Source organism: Hyperolius riggenbachi, chromosome 5 (genome assembly GCF_040937935.1).
Source record: "Hyperolius riggenbachi isolate aHypRig1 chromosome 5, aHypRig1.pri, whole genome shotgun sequence".
Taxonomy (NCBI): Eukaryota; Metazoa; Chordata; class Amphibia; order Anura; family Hyperoliidae; genus Hyperolius; species Hyperolius riggenbachi.
In genome coordinates, this window is record NC_090650.1 from 411,629,889 (window position 1) to 411,645,581 (window position 15,693).

The window sequence follows — 15,693 nt, forward strand, 5'->3', positions numbered from 1 at the left end:
GAAGCAGTCATTTCTGCAAAAAGATTCCCGACCAAGTATTGAGTGCATAACTGAACATAATTATTTGAAGGTTGACTTTTTTTTGTTTTAAAAACACTTTTCTTTTATTGGTCGGATGAAATATGCTAATTTTTTGAGTTAGGAAATTTGGGTTTTCATGAGCTGTAAGCCAAAATCATCAATATTAAAACAATAAAAGGCTTGAACGACTTCAGTTGTGTGTATTTGAATCTAAAATATATGAAAGTCTAATGTTTATCAGTACATTACAGAAAATAATGAACTTTATCACAATATGCTAATTTTTGAGAAGATCCTGTATATAAGTAGATAAATACTAGTTCTACATACATAACAGATGTATTGTGCTATCCACGTTATGATTCCTGTGAATTTTATAAAGATAAAGCAGAGAATCTTTTCTAGACAGTTTCCATCTTGGTAACTTTTGAATGAAGCTAATCCTGACAACATTTCCTCCCTCACTCTTTTTTCTCCTCTTGCTAATTCATTACCCGCCCTCCTCCCAAAGTCTTCAGACACTCCCACTGAGGTCTATACTAGGAAGTACACTGTCATGTCATTAGAAGGAGGGGGAAATAAAGGGAAGAGGAGGAATATATTAGATAACCCCCCCCCCCCCCCATCCGTATACCTCAAGAAATTCTGCACCATTTATTGTTCATAGAAATAGCAGCAACAACGTCCACCTCTCCCAATCAAAAAAACAAAACAAACGCTTTTTTTTTTTGTACAACTGTTTTTTCAAAGTGCCATAAAGTGGAGTGTGGGTGGCCTTTTTTTGTGTGATAAACGTTAGAGAACCCGAGGTGTGTTTGAAGAATGTTATCTGCATACAGAGGCTGGATCTGCCTATACAGCCCAGCCTCTGTTGCTATCCCAAACCCCCCTAAGGTCCCCCTGCACTCTGCAATCCCTCATAAATCACAGCCGTGCTGCTGACACACAGCTTGTCAGAGCAGGCTGTGTTTATCTCTATAGCCGCATCTACACACGTAGATGCGGCCGCGATGCTCCTTATCAATCGAGCCGCTGATGCGGCTCGATTGATAAGATCCGACAGGACGGATCTTAGCACCGCCGATTCCCTGCTCGCTCCCCGCGAGGGGACAATGGCAGGGAATCGAGCGGCAGATAAGCGGCGCGGAGACGAGCGGGAATCAAGCGGGTATTGATTCCCGCGCACGCGCGCCGAGCGGGGACGCGGCGGGCACACGGAAGAGGCGATCCGGCGGCTAATCGAGCCGCCGGATCGCCACAATCTCTCCCCGTGTAGACGGGGCTTTAAGTGTCAGTCTGCTGCTCTCTCCACCTCCTACAGAACTCTGGTCCCCGCCTGCATCCCTTCCCTCCCCGCTGATTGGAGGGAAGGGACAGGGGCAGGGACCAAAACTCTGCAGGAGGCGGGGAATCAGCTGAGACTGAAATTCCAGATGTAAACACAGTCAGCACAACGCAGCTGTGATTTATGTCTGATTGCAGAGTGCAGTGGGACCTTATGCTGGGAATACACGGTTCGTTTTTGCCTTCGTTTAAACCTTCGTTTCGATTGTGCCTTTTGTCCCTTTCGATCCCGAAATAATCGGTCATACGGTTAATATCACCACCCACGGTTTCGTTTTTTTTTTCGATTCTGATGGTTTCGTTTTTCCAATGATCGAAGGCTGCAAAGAAACGAAACGAAAATCCCTTTTTACAGGGACGGACTAGCATAAACGAACATATAATCGATCTGAACAGCCATCAAGCCTACCAATGACTCGATTAGATGGATAAAGAGAGATAATATCAAACATGTTCGATCACTAGTCGTTCGTTTTTGGGGTCTATTAATCGAAACTATAATGAGATTATGACTATTTTCACATACGTTTTCAACACTCGATTCGTTTACCGAACGAATCGAAGGTTTAAACGAAGGCAAAAACGAACCGTGTATTCCCTGCATTAGGGGGGTTTGGGACAGCAGCAGAGGCTGGGCTGTATAGGCAGATCCAGCCTCTGTATGCAGATAACATTCTTCAAACACACCTCGGGTTCTCTTTAAAGATACTCTGTACTGTACTACGAAAAAACGCCCCTAGGGGTGCTCACCTCGGGAGGAGGAAGCCTCTGGATTCTATTGAGGCTTCCCCCCGTCCTCCTGTGTCCCACAGTGGTCTCGCTCTGGCCCAAGGAAAGCACAGCCAACAATTTCTCAGGCTGTGCAATATTTACCTTACCCTGTTCCAGCAGGGGCGCTGTTGCGGCTGTCAGCTCAGAAATAGCCGATCTCAGTCGGGTCCGCTGTACTGTGCAGGCGTAGAGTGGACCCGACTGAGATCCGCTATAAGGGAGCTGAGAGCCACTACTGCGCCTGCGCTGGAGCCGGGAAGGTAAATATTTACATACCGCTGTTCCTGGACCTGCCGCGAGACCGCCGTGGGACGGGAAAAGCCTCGATAGGATCCACAGGCCTCCCCCTTCCGAGGTGAGTACCCTCCAGGGGCCTTTTTTCTTAGTACAAATCCTCTTTAAAAAGGTACCCATTAATGGTACATTTTTTGTTCATCAGATGCAAATCTTTCATATGACAGTTTTTTTTCGGCAGATAGGTCGCTCGATAGTCAATTTCCGACAGGTCCGATCTGATTTTGAATGTTTTCTGAACAATTTTTTCATAGAAGTGAATGTAAAACGATCAGAAGAACAACCGGAAAGTAAATCTGCCAAAAAAACAAACAAACTCCGTGTATTCCCAGCATAACAATCAAATTGTAATCACTATAAAGGTGGCCACACACAATACAATAAAATGATCCGATTTTACAGCAATTCAATAAAAACAATCAGATATTCCCAAAAAAGGCAAAAAGCTTTTTTTTTTTTGTATTCAAGCAAGAAATCCGATCAGATTTCCAATTTTTATTCAATAAGGCTTTGTTCACATCTAAAAATGAAACTGTTGACGCCAGCGACTTTTTGCTTCCCCTCCCGGTGCTCCACTGCGTGCTACGATTTTGTGCAAAGCGCTTATGTAGAACGATTCCGTTTTTTCACTCTTTGACCCAAAAAATAATAAATACAATGTATTTATTCTTAAAAACACAATCGCTGCATAAAGTGATTTTGTGAGCGTTTAGTGCTCTTCCTATACCTTCCATTGGAACAAAATCGCACCCAAAAATGGTACAGACACCGATTTGCGACAAATCGCGCTGATATGAACCTTCTCATAGAGAATCATTGCACAAGCATTTTGTGGAAGATTTTAAAGGGAACCAGAGACGCCGGAATCCTAAAAAGAAAAAAAGATTTTATACATACTTGAGGCTTCTTCCAGCCCCGAAAGCCTGCATCGCTCCCACGCCGCCATCATCCGCTTCCTGGATCGCTTTGACAATTTAATTGGCCCTAATCAATCTTTTTATGGAATCAATTGATAATTGTCTTCCAATAAATAATCAAATTACATTAAAAGATTGCATCCGATGAAAAAGAATAAAAACTGTACCTAATGTGCTTTTCACTACTAATTTTGTTGGCATTCAAAATTAAATGCTTCACACAGTTGCTTTCCTTCACGTCATATGGAAGGGGGGAGGGGGCGGGGTAATGGAATGCTAGAAAGCTGCCGTGACACATTATACATGCCCATGACCACAGCAATATCTCCCCCGGCTCCACCTTCTGACTGAGGCCATTTACCTCCATGGATGGCTGCGAGCGTGCCGCCGCTGCAAAGCCCATTCCAACCTCCACCACCGCTTCCCGCCCTCTGCTCTGACAGTCTGACAGAGCCGTCACGGACGACGTCGCCCTCCTGAGTCATGTGATCGCCCTCAGCTAAACTCAATCAGACGACGTACGCCTCGTCTGTGCCGCGCCGCTCAATCAAGCTGTCACGTGATTATCCAGTTGCTGCGCGCGAGGTCACACGCCGCTCCTCACCCCTGAGGTAAAAGCGCGGGAATTGGGTGTTTATTGCGTCCCCTTGAGAGAAATGGCAAGGTGACTGATATTAACTGTATTTAATGGCAGTCCTCATCTGCATCGTTTTATACTTATGCCTCACCTCACACATAGCTCCCAATTGTCCCTCTTTGGGAGCCCTGTCCCTGTTTCCTCCTCATTTGTCCCTCTTTCAGGACTTTGTCCCTCTTTCTATGTAAATATTTATATTTCTCTACTCAAAAATGTGTTTGATTGACTCTAAACCTTATTCACATCCTTTAAATTGATATATTACTTAATTTTAAAATGATTAAAAAAAGGAAAATGAATCAGGATAGAAAGGACCTGTGTGGTTTGAATTATAAAATAATAATTCCACTTAATGGAATTAAAATGAAGGCGGCGGCAATGTAACAGATGAAGCCACCGGCTTCGTCTGTTGTTCTTCTCCCCCTTTGCCCTCTCGCTTCTATACAATGCTGGCAGCCTGCGGGGACATGCGTGTCCCCCCTGAGTCGTTCGTCGCGGCAGGGAATCCTGCTTGTTTGCTTGCGACGAACGACTGTGGGGGGACACGCGTGTTCCCCCCAGCTGGCAGTGTTCTATAGGAGAGAGAGGGCAGAAAGGGGGAGAAGAACAACAGACGAATCCGGCGGCTTCATCTGTTACATTGCTGCCGCCTTCATTTTAATTCCATTAAGTGACAGTTTCCGGCCACTTCAAACACAATGTATTAGTTTACATTAACACTGTATTGTTACGTTCACTAGAAATGTAATTAGCGCCACCTGCGGCGGTTCCATTCAAACACTACTACGTGAAGTAAGTATGAATGAAATTAGCAACAACAGCGCCACCTGCCGGATGCGCCCGGCTAACGGATAAGTACCAAAACAACATATTTTTCTTATGAACTCTTTATCGTATTTGTGACTAGGGGTGTGACAGGGGCGTGATTAGGGGTGTGGCATGGATGTGGCTTAAAGTGAACCTCCGGACTAAAAATCGACTCAGCAGCACTGAAAAGGCTTTGTGTCTCCTTAACAGTTTCACAGCATCGGAACTTTGTTTCTCTTATACAAGCCTCATTTTTAGTTGCAGAGAAGAAAACTGCCCAGGCTTTTTCCCCCTGATGCTGTGCAAAGCATGATGGGATTTCTGATTTTGTTATTCTCGTTCTGCTGTTTTAGTGCAATTTTTCTTTTTTTTTTTACATTTTGAACTTGACATTTTAAGCCTAGCACGTGCAGCTGGGAGGGGTAATCAGGACACAGGATAGTTGGAACTGTGTCTCCTGCTCCTTGTCACCTCCTTTCAACCAAAAAGATGGCTGCCCCCATGGCAAAGATGGCAGCCCTCATGAATCACAAACATTTGCCTGTTCTTTTAAAACAGGGTGGGTAAGAGATTATATTACATATCTATTCTAATTAACATAACTAATGTAACTTGATGACAGTATGTTTGTTTAGACTGAAGTTCCCCTTTAAGTAGAGTGACCAGACGTCCCGGATTGCCCGGGACGCGTCCCGGATTCGGGGTCCGGTGTCCCAGGCTTAATGAGGTCCCGGGAAACGTCCCGCTTTCAGCAGCGGGACGTCCCGGCCTCAAGACTCTGGCCACTCTCTCCTCATGAACTGGTAGCGGCGTCTATAGACGCCGTGCCAGTTCATTGCCCGCAGCCCCGCTCCAGCCTCCTCTTCCGGTGTCTGTTCCGACACCGGCAGGTGAGCAGGGCTACGGCAAGATGGCTGCCGAAGCCCTGTACTGGAGACTATTTGTGTCTCCAGTACAGGGCTTCGGGCGCCATCTTGCCGTAGCCCTGTCAGCGCGGGAGATATGCAGGGGGAGGAAGGTGGTCCCGGGAGCAGCGCGCCAGAGGCCGGAGACTTCTGCCAGGTGAGTAAATGCTTTTTTTCCAGGTGAACTTTGCCCGCATTGTTTCTTTTCAGGTGAAATGTTTGCCCGCATTGCATTTCTTTTCTGGTGAAATGTTTACCCGCATTGCGTTTCTTGTCTGGTGAAATGTTTGCCCACATTGCGTTTCTTTTCTGGTGAAATGTTTGCCCGCATTGCGTTTCTTTTCTGGTGAAATGTTTGCCCGCATTGCATTTCTTTTCTGGTGAAATGTTTGCCCGCATTGCGTTTCTTTTCTGGTGAAATGTTTGCCCGCATTGCGTTTCTTTTCTGGTGAAATGTTTGCCCGCATTGCGTTTCTTTTCTGGTGAAATGTTTGCCCGCATTGTGTTTCTTTTCTAGTGAAATGTTTGCCCGCATTGCGTTAATTTTCTGGTGAAATATTTGCCCGCATTGCGTTAATTTTCTGGTGAAATGTTTGCCCGCATTGCGTTTATTTTCTGGTGAAATGTTTGCCCGCATTGCGTTTCTTTTCTAGTGAAATGTTTGCCCGCATTGCGTTTATTTACTGGTGAAATGTTTGCCCGCATTGCGTTTATTTACTGGTGAAATGTTTGCCCGCTTTGCGTTAATTTTCTGGTGAAATGTTTGCCCGCATTGCGTTTCTTTTCTGGTGAAATGTTTGCCCGCATTGCGTTTCTTTTCTAGTGAAATGTTTGCCCGCATTGCGTTTATTTACTGGTGAAATGTTTGCCCGCATTGCGTTAATTTTCTGGTGAAATGTTTGCCCGCATTGCGTTTATTTTCTGGTGAAATGTTTGCCCGCATTGCGTTTATTTTGTACTGACATGTTGCCCGCATTGCGTTTATTTTGTACTGACATGTTTGCCCGCATTACGTTTATTTTGTACTGACATGTTGCCCGCATTGTGTTTATTTTGTACTGACATGTTTGCCCGCATTGCGTTTATTTTGTACTGACATGTTTGCCCGCATTGCGTTTATTTTGTACTGACATGTTTGCCCGCATTGCGTTTATTTTGTACTGACATGTTTGCCCGCATTGCATTTATTTTGTACTGACATGTTTGCCTGCATTGCGTTTATTTTGTACTGACATGTTGCCCGCATTGCATTTATTTTATACTGACATGTTGCCCGCATTGCGGTTATTTTGTGCTGACATGTTGCCTATTGCGTTTATTTTCTGGTGTCCGGGGTAACTGTTACTGCATTTATTATTTAATGGTCATAGATGGCTATGTTTGCTGCTTTGTGGTTACGGTATACTATTAGCATCACACAGTTTCTGCACACCCATGATGCAAAGTCTCGTTTGTCCACATCATAGCGTAAACACTGTTTTCTTATGCCTCGTTGTTACATCATTACGTTAGCTCCGCCCATACAATGTCATGGCCACGCCCATTTTTCACAGCGGCGCACAGCCCCCTCCCCCCAGTCTTTGCCGATGCGCGCTCCTCAGTCCTCCCCACTTTTCGCCCCCCACGCCCCCGTCCCAGGTTGGACCCACAAAAATCTGGTCACTCTACTTTAAGTGTCTCTCTTTCTCATCTAAAAAAGTTGGGAGGTATGCCTACCCCTTCAGGCTATTGTCCTGCGGATTCCCCTTTGTTGCTGCTCTCTATTCCCTACCTTATGTGTAGCCCCCATCCATCTCCTTGCCTCACTCAGGAGCTCCAGACTGGCACACCTCATGTAAAGCCATCCCAGAACATGTACTGTCCCCCCCCCCATGGACTGTTTAGCAGGTGTGCAAATATAAAATTAGGAGCACCCCGAGGTATACAAAATTTATTAGTACATCATCAGCTGGGCAGTGGGCACATACTGTCCCTCAGTTCCTCTTTGGGAGCTCCGTCCCTCTTTCAGGACTTTGTCCTTCTTTCTATGTAAATATGTATTTATCTACTGTAAAATGTGTTGAATTGGCTCTAAACTTTAATCTCATCCTTAACCTTCCTGGCGGTAACCCCGAACGTAGTTCAGGGTAAGCCGCGCAGGAGGTTTTCTCAGGCCCTGCTGGGCTGATTTTCTTAAGTTTTTTTTGCTGGACGCAGCTAGCCCTTTGCTAGCTGCGCCAGCACACCGATCGCCGCCGCTCCGCGCCCGATCGCCGCTATCCGTCGCGGCGCGCGCCCCCCCAGACCCCGTGCGCTGCCTGGCCAGTCAGTGCCAGGCAGCGCCATGGGGTGGATCAGGACTCCCAATGACGTCACGACGTCGCTGACGTAATCCCGCCCCGTCGCCATGGCGACAGAGGAAGCCCTCCAGGAAATCCCGTTCTTTGAACGGGATTTCCTGATCGGAGATCGCCAAAGGCGATCGAAGCGGGCGGGGGGATGCCGCTGAGCAGCGGCTATCATGTAGCGAGCCCTGGGCTCGCTACATGATTTTAAAAAAAAACAAAACAAAAAAAAACTGCTGCGCTGGCTCCTGGCGGAATTTTTTATACCGCCAGGAGGGTTAAAAATGATATATTTCTTATTTTCAAATGTTAATATCAAGGAAAATGGACCAGGATAAAAAGGACCAGTGTGGTTTGTATTATAAAATTACATATTTTCTTTTGAAATATTTATGGGATGCGTGATTAGGGGTGAGGTAGGAGTGTGGCTTAAGTGTCCCTCTTTCTCATCTCAAAAAGTTGGGAGGTATGCCTATAGTTACCCCTCTGTATCAAGTTCAAAGTTGGCAATTTTCTTCCTTTCTTTCTTCCAGTTGTATTATTTGCTGTTGATTTTGCAGTTTTTTTGTTTTTTTTATTAAAAAGTTTACATAATTTGCAAGGAATCAAATTCTAATTTTATTTAGCACAGTGTCTCAACTTTTTTTGTGGGAAAGGAGTTTGTTGTGTAAACCTTTACATTCATACTTCAAACGAACGTGTTATCTGCATCTTGCAGCAACAGAGACTGTTGACTATTGAATACTTTCATTATTCTTTCCCATAGCTGATTGTTGCTACCTGTCTTCTTGCCTGCATGAAAGCTGCTTTGTTACTGGGATATGTCAGCACTATGTACGGAAAAGGGATAATTCATAGCCCCCTTTTTTATCTGATGTCATCAGATCAGCTTATTATCTGAATGAACTAAAATATAGGTGCAACGCGTACAAAGATACATGTTGCCACCCGCGATAGCGCCCTGCACCAGCTTGAACGCGTGCAAAGGTACGCGTTGGGGGCCTCCGAGTCGGCAAAATCGAAACTAGCTGAAAGCGGGGGACAGGAGGAGACGTGACTGACGTCGAGGGAACAGTATGGCTTCAGGGGGCTGGTAGAGGTCCCAGGTAAGTTAAACTTATTTTTTTTTGCCACAGTTAGGCCCCATTCACACTTGAAAGGGCAAAACGCCAGCGATTTTTTTCCACAATTTCATGCGAAACAATCACTGAACAGTGCAGCGATTTCTCCACGATCGCGTTTAGTGCTTCTATAGCACTGAAACGCGATTGCCCAATCAGTAGCTGATACCTCACTTTACATGAGAAATCTATTCCTTTTCACAAACAGAACATCAGGGGGCGCTGTATGGCTGAAATTGTGGTGAAACCCCTCCCACAAGAAACTCTGAGTATTACTCCTGGCAGTTTCCTGTCTGTGAACCTTGCTGCATTGTGGGAAATAGCTGTTTACAGCTGTTTCCAACTGCCAAAAAAGCATGCAGCAGCTACATCTCCTGCCAACAGTAAAAATGTCACCATGTAATAAATGTCAGAATGTAAATCAGGGTTATAAAAGATTTTACAATCGGCAAACACTGACTAAATCATTTATACATAATTATTGTAAAAATTAAGCACTTTTTTATTACATTATTTTCACTGGAGTTCCTCTTTAAAGAGAAACTCCGACCAAAAATTGAACGTTATCCTAGTCAGTAGCTGATTGTTAGGGTCTCTCTTCAGTCCCTGTTGACCCTCCCACGAAGGAAGAGGCGTTACCCAGTAGTGGAGTCTAGGTGACCACGGGTCTTCACCCACACCCCCTTGAGGGGAGTGCAGGACCACACCCCCAGGAGGGGGATGTGGAACTTAGCTGCCTAGTGCCCTACCAGGTCACTACTGGGATTGCCTCAGCGAGTGGTTAGGAGAACAGGTGACACTGATTGTGGAGTTGCAGTAGTAAATAAGAGCTGAAGATCCAGTCCAGGTAGTGATCCGAGGAGATCGGGGTCACAAGCCAGAAGTCGGGGCAAGCAGAATTCAACGGTGGTCGGGGTCACAATCCAGAGATCAGGGCAGGCGGCAATCAACGGTGGTCGGGGTCACAAGCCAGAGGTCGAGGCAGGCAGTAGATAGCGGAAATCCAGTAACAGAGCCAAGGGTCGGGTCAAACAGAGATCAGCGGAAGTCGGGGTCACAGGCCAAGGTCACAACAAGGATCAGAATCAGGCAGATACAGGAACGTAGTTCACCAGCAAACTGTCAGAACGAGCAGCACTGCAGCTAAGGGCAGTGCTGCTTTTATACTAAGTGTTGGCGCCAAAATTAGCGCTCTGCGCATGCGCAGAACGCGCGCAACACATTGCGCACGCACATACGCGCACCGCGGCTTACGCGCACACGCGCAGCTTCCTGCGCGCGCAATCCCTTGCGCGCCGCACTGGGAGAGAACATAGTAAGGAAAATGAGCCCCCACGCGTGCGCACACAGGAAAGTCTCCGGGGATGTTGCGGACGGCCGCCATTGTGAGTGTGACAATGCCCCCCCCCCCTAGGGGCAACCTCCGGGTGCCCCTAGGACCTGGTTTGTCAGGGAATCTTTGGTGGTACCTTCAGATAAGTGCAGGAGCATGAATGTTAGTAGCTGGTTCCCACGAGTTCTCCTCAACTCCAAACCCCTTCCACTTGATCAAGTACTGGAGGGAATTCCTCACTCTCCTGCTATTTAGAATCTTCTCCACCTCGAATTCTTCTGTACCTTCAACAAGGACTGGTTGAGGAGGATCAGAGGAGCGATCAGGAAAGTTGTTAGGAGACACCTTCTTTAGGCAGGAGACATGAAACACCAGGTGGACCCGGAGGGAGGCAGGAAGAGTCAGTTTGAAGGCAACTGGATTGATCCTTTGCAGTATAGGAAACGGACCGATGAACCTTGGGGCGAATTTCTTTGAAGGACAGTGAAGCTTTAGATGGGCGGTAGATAGCCAGACTAGGTCCCCTGGTGACAAATCCGGTTCTTTTCTTCTAAGCCTGTCCGCAAACCTTTTTCCCTTCTCCTGGGTCTGCTTAAGGACACTGTGGACAATGTCAAAGTTACGTTGTAGACTGGAAAGCCTTTCTTGTACTCCAGGACAATCTGAGGAGGAATCCAGACTAGGCAGAAACACGGGATGAACACCATAATTAATGAAGAACGGAGACTGATGAGTAGATGAATGAACCGAGTTATTAAAGGCAAATTCGGCGGTGGCCAGCAGAGAATACCAGTCATCCTGGGAAGCAGAAGTGAAGCACCTGATGTATTGTTCCAACGTTTGGTTGGTCCTCTCCGTTTGGCCGTTGGTTTGTGGATGGTACCCTGATGAGAGGGAAAGTTGGATTTGCAGACCTCTGCAGAGTTCCTGCCAGAATCCTGAAGTAAATTGTGACCCCCGATCAGATACGATACTGGATGGCAAGCCATGAAGTCGCACAACCTCTCGAATAAAAACTTGAGCAGTCTCTGCAGCTGAGGGTATATGCTTAAAAGGCAAAAAATGGGCCATCTTTGAAAAGCGGTCTACCACAACCAGGATGGTGGTGAACCCTTCCGAGGGAGGTAGGTCCACTATAAAATCCATGGCAATGTCTCTCCATGGCTGTGTTGGGACAGGAAGAGGATTCAAAAGGCCCCAAGGTCGGGTACGGGTGGTCTTGGAACGGGCACATGTCTCACACGAGGTGACATAGGATTTGCAGTCCTTAATTAACTCAGGCCACCAAAACTTTCTTTGAACGAGTTCTTGAGTCTTGTTAACCCCGAAATGTCCAGCTAACTTGTGGTCATGGCAGGCCTGAAGCACCGCCATACGGGCTTCTGTGGGAACGAAGACCTGATTCTGGAAGTAATAGAGTCCCTCCTCCAGTGGGAGATCCAGAGGCGGGTGAATCCGGGAGGAAGTCTGCTTGATAAGTTCCATGAGGCTGGACTGTAGAAGTAAGAAATGTTGCGGAGACAGGATGTTCTCCGGGGTCGGATCGGGGACGGACTCAGGTTGAAACATCCGTGAAAGAGCGTCGGGCTTAGTATTCTTGGATCCGGGACGGTAGGTTAGGTGGAAGTTAAACCTAGAAAAGAAGAGTGACCATCGGGCCTGTCGCGGCCTAAGTCTCTTGGCTGAACGTAAATATTCGAGGTTCTTGTGGTCTGTGAGGATCAGGATTGGTTGTTCTGCCCCTTCCAGTAGGTATCGCCATTCCTCGAGGGCGGCCTTAATGGCGAGGAGTTCACGATCAGCGACATCATAATTCCTTTCTGCTGTGTTCAATTTCCGAGAAAAGAAAGCCACTGGGTGAAGGATGGCTTTAGGGCCAAATCGCTGAGAAAGGATGGCCCCCACAGCAATCTCTGAGGCGTCCACCTCCAGCACGAAGGCCTTAGCTGGATCAGGATGTTTTAAAATAGGGGCAGACGTGAAGCAGGACTTAAGCTTTTCAAAAGCAGATTGGGCCGCAGGAGTCCAGTGAAAGGAGCGAGCAGTGCTGGTCAACTGGGTAATGGGAGCAACGATCTGGGAGAAATTCTTGATGAACTTCCTGTAAAAGTTGGCAAAACCAATGAAACGTTGGACTGATTTACGATCCACAGGAACTGGCCAGTCCAAGATAGCGGTGACCTTTTGAGGGTCCATCTCAACTCCTCCTGGAGAGATCTTTAGGCCCAAGAACTGCACGTTTACTTGGTCAAATTCGCATTTCTCAGGTTTTGCATAAAGTCCGTGGGTACGGAGGCGGGCTAAGACCTTCCGTACATGCCGGCGATGTTCTTCTTGGGAAGAGGAGAAGATAAGGATGTCATCCAAGTAAACCACCATGAAGTAATCAATGTAATCCCTGAAGATATCGTTAACGAAATGCTGGAAGGTGGCTGGAGCGTTGCATAACCCGAAGGGCATCACCAGATACTCAAAATGCCCAAACCTGGAACGAAAGGCCGTTTTCCACTCATCACCCTCTCGGATTCTAATCAAATTGTAGGCTCCCCGCAGATCCAACTTGGAGAAGATACAGGCGGACTGAAGTCTGCGGAACAAATCAGGCATCAATGGAAGTGGGTAGCGGTTCTTTATGGTGATCTTGTTGAGCTCCCGGTAGTCGATGCAGGGTCGCAAAGAACCATCCTTCTTCTCAACAAAGAATATCCCGGCCCCCGCAGGAGAAGTGGAGGGACGGATGAAACCTTTGGAAAGGTTTTCCTCAATATACTCCTTAAGAACTAGAGTCTCAGGCTCGGATAGCGGGTAAGTTCTTCCAAAAGGAATGGGGGCCCCTGGTTGAAGATCAATAGGACAATCATACGGCCGATGCGGAGGTAAGGCGTCCGCTTTAGACTTGTCGAACACATCCAGGAAGTCGTGGTAGGCCTCAGGAATGACATCCTTCTGAGGAGAATTCATACAAAACAGGGCCCCAGCACGGGGAAAGCAGGAACGTAGACAGTAATCTGAATGGAAGGAGACTTCATGGGAGACCCAATTGATGGCAGGATTATGGGTCCTCAGCCACGGCATTCCTAGGATCACAGGAAACAGCGGAGAGGGTAACAGGTCAGGTTGATGTTCCTCTTGAATAGTGACCAGGAGAGGCAGAGTTTCTGTAGTGATAGGGCCGGAGCCAATGGCGGATCCATCCGCCAATTGGGTGACCAGGGGTTGACTCTTGCGGCAAGTAGGAATCATAAGTTGTTGGGCCAACTGAATATCCAAGAAACAGGAGCAGGCTCCAGAATCCACAATGGCCTTAATCGTGACGCTCCTTCCTTGAGGTCCCTGCAACGACAGAGTGAGCGGAATATGAGAGGAAGTAAGCGTAGGAGTAGGAGAACCGCTTGCACATACAATAAATTCAAGCTCACCTGGAGGTCTGACCGGGCAGTTGATCCGGAAGTGGCCTGATGCTCCGCAGTACAGGCACAGGTTGGCAGATCTTCGGTGCTGTCTTTCTTCTTGTGAGAGAGCAGGACGGGCAAGACCTATCTGCATCGGCTCAGGCTCGTCCAAAACAGGAGGAATGGACGGTTGAGGTGTGACAGCAGGCCTCGGATTGGGCAGGCTCCAGGCAGGTCTACTAGATCCCGTTCTTTCCGAACGTCGCTCTCTGAGACGTCTATCTATTTGAATAGCAAGGTGGATGAGCTCCTTTAAAGAGTCCGGAACCCCAACTCTGGCCAGTTCGTCCTTAAGGGTATCAGAGAGTCCTTGACGAAACTGGAATCTCAGGGCAGCGTCGTTCCAAGCGACGTCAGCCTCCCAACGGCGGAATTCCATCACGTAATCCTCGACGGGTCTCCTTCCCTGCCGAAGGGACTGGAGAGCGCTCTCGGCAGAAGCAGCTCTTCCTGGATCGTCATAGATCTCCGCCATGGTCTCAAAGAAGGTGTTGAGACTCTGCAAAGCTGGATGCCGTTGTTCCACCAAACGAAGAGCCCATGCCTGGGGTTCCCCCTGAAGTAGGGATATGACAGCCCCCACCTTGATCTCTTCGCTGGCAAAGGTTCTTGGTAACAAAGAAAAATGCAGACGACAGGCACTTTGAAACCAGCGGAATCTTGAGCGATCCCCCGAGAAACGCTCTGGCAAGGGCAATCTTGGTTCAGGGGGAAAAGAAGTGGCACTCCCTCCTGGGGCAGACCCCTCATCAGCTGGGGGATGAACCACCGGGGCAGGAGCAGAAGCATTATCTGCGGCAGGAACAGGAGCTCGGAGCTGATCTCGAATCTCCTGGTAGCCTCTCTGGACTTCATCCACAGACACTCGAAGCTGTGTCACGAGGTCATAAAGGATCTCCACGGGGGAACGAGCTCCACCAGTGTCCATCTTGGCTGCTCGTTACTGTTAGGGTCTCTCTTCAGTCCCTGTTGACCCTCCCACGAAGGAAGAGGCGTTACCCAGTAGTGGAGTCTAGGTGACCACGGGTCTTCACCCACACCCCCTTGAGGGGAGTGCAGGACCACACCCCCAGGAGGGGGATGTGGAACTTAGCTGCCTAGTGCCCTACCAGGTCACTACTGGGATTGCCTCAGCGAGTGGTTAGGAGAACAGGTGACACTGATTGTGGAGTTGCAGTAGTAAATAAGAGCTGAAGATCCAGTCCAGGTGGTGATCCGAGGAGATCGGGGTCACAAGCCAGAAGTCGGGGCAAGCAGAATTCAACGGTGGTCGGGGTCACAATCCAGAGATCAGGGCAGGCGGCAATCAACGGTGGTCGGGGTCACAAGCCAGAGGTCGAGGCAGGCAGTAGACAGCAGAAATCCAGTAACAGAGCCAAGGGTCGGGGCAAACAGAGATCAGCGGAAGTCGGGGTCACAGGCCAAGGTCACAACAAGGATCAGAATCAGGCAGATACAGGAACGTAGTTCACCAGCAAACTGTCAGAACGAGCAGCACTGCAGCTAAGGGCAGTGCTGCTTTTATACTAAGTGTTGGCGCCAAAATTAGCGCTCTGCGCATGCGCAGAACACGTGCAACACATTGTGCACGCGCACGCACATGCGCGCACACGCACCGTGGCTTACGCGCACGCGCGCAGCTTCCTGCGCGCGCAATCCCTTGCGCGCATGCGCACAGCGCGCCTCGCCGCGAGCCGCACTGGGAGAGAACATAGTAAGGCAAATGAGCCCCCACGCGTGCGCACACAGGAAAGTCTCCGGGGATGT

General features: G+C 48.1%; 1 protein-coding gene across 5 annotated transcripts in view; it reads right to left on the minus strand.

The window, feature by feature from the left end:
• Positions 1-3,810, minus strand: part of ENPP2 (ectonucleotide pyrophosphatase/phosphodiesterase 2) — a 201,861-nt gene extending 198,051 nt beyond the window's left edge. For all 5 annotated transcript variants that reach the window (XM_068237970.1, XM_068237969.1, XM_068237968.1 and 2 more), the window contains exon 1: positions 3,709-3,810. In XM_068237970.1, the coding sequence (XP_068094071.1) occupies positions 3,709-3,750 (42 nt within the window). In that variant the 5' untranslated portion in view covers positions 3,751-3,810. The remainder of the gene's footprint in view (positions 1-3,708) is intronic.
• Between the last annotated feature and the right edge of the window lie 11,883 nt (positions 3,811-15,693).